The sequence below is a fragment of the Plasmodium fragile genome (assembly GCF_000956335.1).
Source record: "Plasmodium fragile strain nilgiri unplaced genomic scaffold supercont1.93, whole genome shotgun sequence".
NCBI lineage: Eukaryota > Apicomplexa > Aconoidasida > Haemosporida > Plasmodiidae > Plasmodium > Plasmodium fragile.
This window is the reverse complement of record NW_012192673.1, coordinates 44,919-54,380: the sequence shown is the minus strand read 5'-3', so window position 1 is coordinate 54,380 and position 9,462 is coordinate 44,919. Positions and strand designations below refer to the sequence as shown.

Here is a 9,462-nt window from a genome sequence, read left to right as displayed (position 1 = left end):
GTTTTTTTTTTTTTTTTTTTTTTTTTTCTACCTTGGTCAGGCAAAAATTCAACCCAGAAACGTCGTTCCAATTGTTCTTCTTGCTCCCGTCCTAAAATGCACAACCCACAAAGACCACCCCCTGCACGATGATTAAAAATATCTTCAGTGAGTACCTGAAGTCGCATGAGGTGCGGCGGACGGACCACGAGGCGCTCAGCAAGGTTGACAGGGATTACAAGGTAAGGTTCTCCAGGCCAGCGGGGTGCACTGCAAAGTACAATGCACCGCAGCAGGGGGGCGAAACGAACACAGCATCCTATATAGAAGCTCCGCGTCCTGGGGTGTGCCCCAGCATGGAGCTCTTTCCTAACCACGATGTGTTAACCTCAACACGTTTGTCAACCCACCCGCGCAGAACGACTACACCTCCGACTGGCGATGGTTCAGCATCAAGTGCGAACGCATAATTGAAAACGAACTCCAAAAGAAGTCCCTGCGGGAGGAAGACAGGAAGGCCTACAGCACCTGGGTGAAGGAGGCACAGAATATCTCGACCTTCAAATCCTTCTTTCCTAAAATCCTCCTCAGAGTCTACAACCGATGTGATGACCCAAATAAATTTTTCTCCAAACTAGTCATTCAGAAGCTCGATGCCGTCGTGGTGGGCGCTCCTGCAGACACGGCGCCACGCGCCAAGCGACGCCGTTCCATGCCGCGCCATGCCGCTCCATGCTGAGAGAGGCCAACCGCGCGCTACTCCACGCCGACCACTCACTCCCTTTTTCACCCCACCCCTTTCCCCTTCAGTTCTTCTGCGACGCGAGCGGGTTCTCCAACCTAGCGGAGCAGCTGGACAAGCGAATCAACGGCACGGAGCTTTTGGGAAACTGCCTGAACAAGTTCTTTAACATCCTGATCAAAATAATCGACTGTTGGGGTGGAGACATAATTAAGTTCAGTGGCGACGCCGTGCTGGTCATTTGGCCTTTGCGCCGGGGGAACGCGGCCAAGTCGCCACAAAGAGACACGCCGCCTGAAACGGACAAGTCGCCTGAAACACACACGCCGCTGCAGAGAGACACGCCGCTTCACAAAGACAAGACGACAATTGCCCGGGAAGGGACCCAACCGCAAGACAACTCCGACTACTACCCCTCCGACACCGCCACCCCCAACGCGGAAGGAAGAAACGGAACACACAGCCAAAACCAAAAGGAGAAAGACGTTAAGAAAATATGTCTCCTGGCCCTAGGGTGCTGTGTAGATATACACAAACTACTAAACAAATTTCCAACTCCAATTGAAAATAAATACCTTAAGGTTCATATCGCCATCACGTACGGGAAGGTCAGCTTCCTCCAACTAGGAAATGTCCTCAACAAGAGAGACTACCTGCTTTCAGGAAAACCTTTAGAAGAAATAGGAGTTGCTGAATCGCTAGCCAGGAATGGAGAAAGTGTAATATCTCACAGATTTTATAAAAAGGTCAAGGACAAAATTGTGGTAAAGGAAACGCAAAACAAAAAGTTTTTCCTTTTTGTGAAAATGGGGGAAGAGATAGACATGCGCCGCTTGAAGAGGGACTACGAGCAGGACGACGACTGGCGCGTGCAAACGGGGCAGTCATACAGAAATGGGTTCAACAATGCATCTAGAAGCGTATCTACACAAGCCGCTAAAGAAGCCACTGCGCAAGCCGCTGAAGAAGCCACTGCACAACACGCTACACCAGACGCGCTCCACGCCTGGGGAACGCACACCCAACGCAGATACGACAAAAGTGACACCCCGCTGGCACAAAAAAACTTCTGTTTCCTCCTCAAAAGTTTCATACCAGATATTGTATACAGAAAAATTTCAATCGGCTGCAATGTCTTTTTGAACGAAATCAGGAAGGTCACCATCATTTTCCTTTCAGTGAAGGACATAGATACGTCCACCATGATCGGGGTCTACTCTGCACATGGCATTATGAAGCTCACACAAAAGGCCGTATTTACCATGGAGGGTACAATTAATAAATTTATATACGACGATAAGGGTATCCTCATCCTTATTATGTTTGGCCTGCCACCCTTGTATCACTGTGATGATTCGGTCAGGGCTCTCCTCACTTGCTTCCGCTTGATCGATGCTCTCAAGTCCCTCAAGTTGAATGGTAGCATCGGTATCTCCACAGGAAAAATATGGTGTGGCATTATTGGAAATAAAATCAGGAAGGAGTACACTGCACTTGGGGACTCAGTTAATGTTGCTGCCAGACTCTGTTGCAAAGCCGGCAATAAAGAAATTTATGTCGATGAAAATACCTTCAATGGTTGTAAGCATTTTATTTCATTTCAAAAACTTATCTCCATTAAAGTCAAGGGGAAGAATAAACTCATTAGGATTTACTCCCCCATAGGCACCATCAATAGGAGGTCTCCTCAGTTCGGCCTGGAAGAGGGCGGGGGGCCACATGACTACTTCACCGATGAGGAGTTGCAGGCCGGGGCGGAGGACCTCCCTGAGGAAGCAGACACGCAAAAGGGGAGCGACAAGCGGACACACCGCGAGAGTAGAAGTGATAGGTGTACACACCGCGAAAGCAGAAGTGATAGGTGTACACACCGCGAAAGCAGAAGCGATAGGTGTACACATAGGGAGAGCAGGAGTGATAGGTGTACACACCGCGAAAGCGGAAGCGATAGGTGCACGCAGAGGGGAAGCGGAAGTGATAGGTGCACACAACGGGGAAGTGGAAGCGATAAGTGTGCACAAGGGGATAGCAGCCATGGTGCACAGCGTGAAGGAGAGGTAGACGCCAATGGCCAGCCCGACGCTCACACCGCACAAGAACCCAAAAATGTCACCGAAACCGGCGACGTGATCGATAATGAGGTCAACGAAGTGACTGACTTCTCCTTCCTAAACAGGAACTACCTCCTTCGCTACTACAACCGCATGTTCCACCGCAGGATCAAGGGGTTGCTGGGGCAGAAGGATTGCCTCTACTACTTGCGGCAGTGCGAGGGGGAGGGTGGTGACGCCCCTTGGCAAGCCGCTTACCAGGGCGACCCGTACGGCCAACTCAAAACCACCACCACCCCCGACTACAACACACACACAGGGCCCCTACTCCTGCACGAGTACTACGACCCCCTCTACTGCGACTTTACCCAAATGTATAACACAGGCGGAGTGCTCTTCCTCCAGGGGAATGAACACCTCGGCATATTCCAATTAATCACCCTTATCTCTAACAAATTAAGTCACTTCAAAGCATTCAAAATAAGTAACATGCCTCACTCCCTTTACATCAACGTGACGAACCCATTGCTCCCCTGGAAAATGCTCTGCAACGACATGCTCCAGCTATGGAGTTCTTGTAAAATGAGAAAGGCAAATACCTTAATTAGAAATGAAAACAAGTATAACTTACTTCGTGAAATCACACATCCCTCATACCATTGGTTTTTCAAGTGCATGTCTAGTGTTGTGGACGACCTAGTCATACCCTATGTGAGACACGCAGATGGGAAAGACAAGCAAGGGAAGAAAAAGAACAAGAAGAAGAAGAACACAGCAGCAGTGCGTTCGAAGCAGACCGGAGCAGTGCTCCTCTCTACCGGGCAACACACGGAGAAGGATACAGATGTGGGGACACGGGACCCTACTGATGAACTCACATGTCCAGATACGCATGGAAGACAACTGAGACATGGCACATCTAAAAAGAAAATGAAAAAAAAAAAAAAACACAACATTGGTGGCTCTTCCACTAACAGTTGCCCCAGCAGTTGCGGCAGCGACGGGAAGGACAAAGCCAAACAAAAGAACAAATTGTGTACGCGGATCCTAACCACCATCGACCACTTCTTCAGGGGGTACGCGCAGGAGAGCGGGCGCCGCCCTGCACCGTTTTCTAGCCCGCGCTGCTCAGTGGCGAACACGGCGGAAAATAATACCCCTCAGACAACTGCGCAAAGCGACGCGCACACCTCTAACGATGTCACCACCCCCGGGAGTTACCGCTTCTCACAGGCGCACCCCCTATTCAAGGCAGACGCCAAGGACAACAGAGTAGGAATAATCAGCTCCATGCTTTACTACTTCACCCTCCATGAGTACACATTCATTGTCTTTAATTACCGATCGGGCACCTCCCTAAACATAATGGGGGATGATAGCGCCTTGGGCATTTGCAAAAACATTGCAAAGCTGGCCATGTATAAAAGAGAAAAAATTTTAAACAGCATACAAAAGGGGGTCAAACAGTGGAGGAGGCACCACTGCAGGGGGTGTAACTACTGCAAGGGAGTTACCAATGTGGGAGGTGGCCACCCCTCCACGGGGGGAAATGATAACCCAGGTGTAGCCACCCCCAGTGGTAGTGCTGATTGGCCGCAGGGAGGTCGCTCCTCCGCCAGCACACACACACAAGATGGACAGCCCTCCGGAGAGGAACAAAACATGGACTCATCTTCTCGTAACAGGGAGGGCGGAGTGGACGGCCAAGTTCAGAGGCATAGAGTTTTCAGCAGTGATTGTGGTGATGGCATCCACGACGCTACTATCCCTTCGGGGGGAGAAACGCAAAAGCACCTGAACAAGTCAGGCAATGTGGACAACATCAACATAGCACAGATGTTCAGAGAAGAGCGGGCAAAGAAAACACAAGGAATCAACAGGAGGTTCTACAAAACGTTATTCCCAAACATAAACGACAACATACTTTTGTACGTCGCTGAGCAGAAAATGAGAGAGCGCTCAGAAGGAAGAGCTCACATCCAGGGGGACGCAGGAGGCAGTCCATGGGGCAGACTCACTGGAACAGTTGCGTATGACACCCCACCTGTAGAAAACCATCTCACCAGCAGGACGGTGTACTCCATGCAGGGAAAGAAGTCCCCACTGTGTGACCCCATCTTCAAAGGAAAACACAAGCCATTAATTTTCCTGTTCGTCAATGGCATGAAAAACGACGCCATAAAAATTAGAGCCATACGGAAAATAAAAAATTGTGCAGAGCAGTGTAACGGGTATTTAAAGTTGGAGGACTTCAGTAGGGAAAGGTTATGTGATTTTGTTAGTCTGTGTTTACGTGTGCAGAAGGACGAGTTAAACAAGGAGCTAATCGATTACCTGCACAAGACATGCTTCGGGATCCCTAAATTTGTCCAGTACACTCTCTTCTACCTATTAACAAAAAAGTACATCAAGCTATACAGATATGCATGCCGGTTTAGAGCTAGTGAAACTGTTGGCAAAGCGCCTAACGAAGGTGATACCTCAGTTGGGGGAAGAGGCACAGAAGAACATTCACCAAGCAGTGGATTCGCTTCGAACCCTGAGAAGGGCCACCTACGCAAAGAAGATTTTCCCTCTGTGGGTAGCACCATCAATGTAGGATCGACCAGCACACACGATCCCACGTCGTACACCTACATCAATGAAACAACCAAGCAGATCATTACGCAACAGAATGGGTTCAGAAACTTCCAATTCTGTGACGAGACTGACAGTGATATTAACCGTAGTGATGAGAATGACATGCAAGACGAACAATTCCATGTCAATCGAGACGCCTCCTCGCTCAGGGATCAACCATCACAGGGACAGGATAATGCAACCGGAACTCACCAGAAGGGGTGCAAGTACAAGATAAAAGTAGTGCGCGACTTGAACTCGGCTCCCTTGGTTCCACGCCTGGTAAGTGGGTCTGGCCCTCCAAGGGTTGTCTGCCCAAACGCACATCTGCGCAATCCCCTCTGCAAATACATTCTTTTCACTAAATCACATTCCCCCCATGTATATTTGTGAAATCCTTTACCACGTCTACTCTTCTGCAAGTGAACCTCTCACCCCTTCTCATGCCCATTTCAAACGCCTGTCCCCGCAGACGGCCCACTGCATGTCCCTGATCGATAGCCTTAACCAGGAGGAGCTGCTGCTGGCCAAGCTATGTTCCTTCTTCAAGCAAAAATTTAACATAAAAAAAATGGAGTGCATATTCCCCAGATATATTTCTCGATCCGAACTGAAAAGAATAATTAAGGAGCTCATCAAGAAGAGCGTCTTCCAAGTCTGCGAAGAGAACACAGCGAATCAAGTGCCAACGGAAGATGTGAACTCCATACACAATATCAATTTTGTGTACAGGGATATCTACAACCTTATAAATGATGTCACTGCGAGAAAGCACAAGCACCATTCTGTGTTTAAAAGGAACTCCGCGATCCCAGACGAGGGACTATACTTTTGCATAATGAATTTCTCTCTCAAGAAGGTAACCAAAGAAAGGAGGAGCAGCAGGAAAACAAATTGGCTGAGGGGGTGAAAGAATGGAGGGGGGCGGTCCGCTGTAGCTCCTCCCTAAAAGTATATGCATCGCAGTACATACATGCACTGCTCCACATGTGTACACATTTTTACACATTTTTTTACGCGTCTGTACCCCCCTCACGCAGGTGCTGAACGATCTGCTCGAGAACGAAGAAAAAAAATACATCCAAAAGATATATAAAAAGTACTTGGACGAGTAGATAAAAGTTACTTGCGTGTGCAACTATGGACCATAACATCATTTTGCTTTAAATTTTTCTAGCGCCAATTTCCAAACCATGTTGATTTGTCCCCACTTGGGTATCCCCATAGCGGCATTTCTCCCTTTCTCAGATCGCGCGAAAGAGCCATGTTTATATATATACACATCCCTGTTCATTTCCTTTTTCGAAGCTTTTCAAACTGTCGCAGACTTGTCTACACCGTTGTACGCACAAGAAGAAACGCTCGCGCGTTTAAAAATCATTCAATGCGCACACTTAACTAGCCACACATTTTTTTACCTGAACCGTTCAGGCAAAAAGTTCATTTTTGTTGCATATTTACCTGACCGATTATGAAAAAAAAATATATTTTTTAAAAAGGGCAACTTTTGCATGAACGAATCAAGCGGATTTTGTCCGTTGAGGCAAAACGGCATGCTCAAATTGCAGACGCACGAAATGGAGAAGGAAGGGACCAATGATTTGCCCACCTTCTCGGAGGCCCCGGAAATCAGCTCCAAAATATACGATCACATCCTCGAGTTGGACTGTCGCACGGGTCAGTCGCCGCGGCGAAGAGTTCAATGTTGCAACGGCGATTTTGTCTTACCCCCCCGTACTAACCTTTCCACTCTCGCGCAGAAGCGGGAAATTCAGTTCGCTCCAGAGGAAAATACACCGAAGCGACTGCTCGTGGGGAAGTTCAACAAGATAAAGAAGCCTACCGAAGCAGTCACAAAGTGAATGGTAAGGCACCTTCAAATAAAAATGACAGAGTGGGCGAAGAACAATCCATGGGGGAAACCCAGGACAACCACATCGTGCTTTCAAACCACAACTGGTGCGAGCTACGAATGGCTGCGAGAAGGGGATCCATGCAGGTAATAACTACACTGTGGTGCTAAACGGAATGATTACCTTCCCGATTATTCCACACGAAGACTCCATTAAAGAAAAAAAAAAAAAAAAAAAAATACAACAACTGATCGCCCCCTTTTTTTTGGAAGGACCTCATCAAGGATACACACAAAAATGCTCTGGAGCACAAACAGACCAACTTTTTATGCCTGGAGGAAATTTTGAAGAAGATGGACCTGATGCTGCAGCTGCAAATGAAAATGAGCCAATCGGTTGCTTCACACCGGGAGGAGCGCCAGTTGTTCTTTCAGCACCTTTACGAGGTAGCGCTCAAGTGTATCCTTCCATTCGTGGCTACCTCGCCCTCAACCTGTTACATGCCAACTTCTCCTCTTCCTCCCCCCCTGAGCAGCTGAAAAAACAAGTCGCTGACAAGGCCTTCAACTCGCTGTGTAACAAAGACCTCGCTAGGCGATACGTAGAATCGAATCAAGCGAAACAAAAGAAAGAGATTACACTTTTCAACACAGAACCCACGTACATGGAGTTACAAAGGGAGAAATATAACCCAACACAAGGCTGCGACGTGGCCACAAAGGGGACCAAGAATACACGTCTGTTCTTTTTTCACTTAAATGAGTTGGAAGAATGCGTGTACTCCTTCACTCATTTTTGCAGAGAAATGTCCACTCAGATTTGTCCTCCGCGTGAGGAGGGGGGATATACCTATTCGGATTCGCTTGAGCAGCGGGTACACACACATTAGCAGGACGGTGGAAGAAGGGGGAAAAAAAAAAAGGAGCAACACGTGATATTCTTCCACTTGGCTGAAACCATCCCACCAGTACACCCACCGCGTGACCTTTTTCCCCCCCACATCACCGCTGTGCAGTTTTTTTCCTTCCTAAGGAACCCCCAAGCAATGCAACTAATTAGGGGCCTCGAAAAGAACCTAACAAAGATAAAGAGTATGTGCATGCAGAGCTAATTTCTGTTCACCACCACGTGGTTGCGCGGGGTTGTATTCATGCAGAGGTCACACGAACGTATGCACACTTGTCCCTCCCCACCCAAAAAAAAAAAAAAAAAAAAGAGACAAAAATGGATCCACCCATTACACTTATTTTCATATGAACATTTGTTCCCAAGTTAGACTTGTGTCTCATTTTCGAATTTTTTTTTTTAAATGAGAGGCAGACCTCTTTGGAGGAATCAACATACTTGCTGCTCCTTTCCCGAACTGTGTGATGTAACCGTTCGATGGAGCGTCCCTCCTCTTCTCCACTTGGACGATATCACACCTCATCACATTTTGAAACGTTTGCGCCATGCGGACGCGCCTGTCTGCCCTTTGCGTTTCGTCACCGTTTTTGGTTGCAGCAGTTAGGCGTCCTCTCTCGACTCGAACCTTTCGCCAAAGGGGTACCCCCTACCACTGTCCCATCAACGCACACGTACGGGGGTGCATCGTGGGGTAATTTCAACAAGTAAAAAAGTGGCAACGCGGTACAGATTTCCCCAAAAAAAAAAAATTCATCCGTTCTGATGTGGAGTGTAGCTCGCTGCTCCATTTCGATCCCTCAAACAGGAGAAGCCTTGCTCCCATCTTATCTCCATTTTTTTTTTTCTTTTTTCCACAAGTGGTGGTTGGCAGGGTTTCAGGGTGGGCGCTGGTTCACCGCGGTGAAGTTACTCTTTTATGCACAGACTCCTGCAAGGGATCTCCTGCAAAGGTACACGCCTTTGCTAACCCTCAGCGAAGAATTTTTCCCTTGGGGGCGGGCTCTTCCCCAACGCCGAAACATATGAATGACAAGATCGCCTTTTTGTTCCAATTTCACCTACCACAACAGGCACAACACCACGTGTGTGTAAGTGGCATGTCCATATAATTCACAAGCGCAAAGGTTCACATGCGCCGCATATATACGCGTGGGGCTGCTTGGTGAAGAACTCCATTTTTTTTTTTTTTCCTCCATCTCAATATTTGTGCCCAGTAGGGGGGGACCCACAAAACGCGACGAACCCTTCTGCCACATTTTCTCAAACAATTATATTAACTTCCAAAAAGTGAGAAAAAAAAAAAAAAAAAAAA

General features: G+C 47.9%; 2 protein-coding genes across 2 annotated transcripts in view; both read left to right on the top strand.

Annotated features, from left to right (window-relative positions):
- Window positions 1–128: 128 nt before the first annotated feature.
- Window positions 129–6,506, top strand: AK88_05092 (uncharacterized protein; the record flags this gene model as incomplete). Its single annotated transcript, XM_012482694.1, has 7 exons — window positions 129–221; window positions 398–643; window positions 790–1,604; window positions 1,641–2,552; window positions 2,703–5,673; window positions 5,864–6,250; window positions 6,432–6,506. 7 exons carry the CDS (start codon window positions 129–131, stop codon window positions 6,504–6,506), a joined length of 5,499 nt encoding a protein of 1,832 aa, XP_012338117.1.
- Window positions 6,507–6,944: 438 nt separating this feature from the next.
- AK88_05091 (uncharacterized protein) overlaps window positions 6,945–9,462 on the top strand; it is a gene marked incomplete at both ends in the record, with an annotated part of 7,953 nt that continues 5,435 nt past the window's right edge. Inside the window, 6 exons of the mRNA XM_012482693.1 lie at window positions 6,945–7,068; window positions 7,152–7,390; window positions 7,517–7,690; window positions 7,780–8,118; window positions 8,260–8,339; window positions 9,365–9,437. Of these exons, the coding sequence (XP_012338116.1) occupies window positions 6,945–7,068; window positions 7,152–7,390; window positions 7,517–7,690; window positions 7,780–8,118; window positions 8,260–8,339; window positions 9,365–9,437 (1,029 nt within the window). The remainder of the gene's footprint in view (window positions 7,069–7,151; window positions 7,391–7,516; window positions 7,691–7,779; window positions 8,119–8,259; window positions 8,340–9,364; window positions 9,438–9,462) is intronic.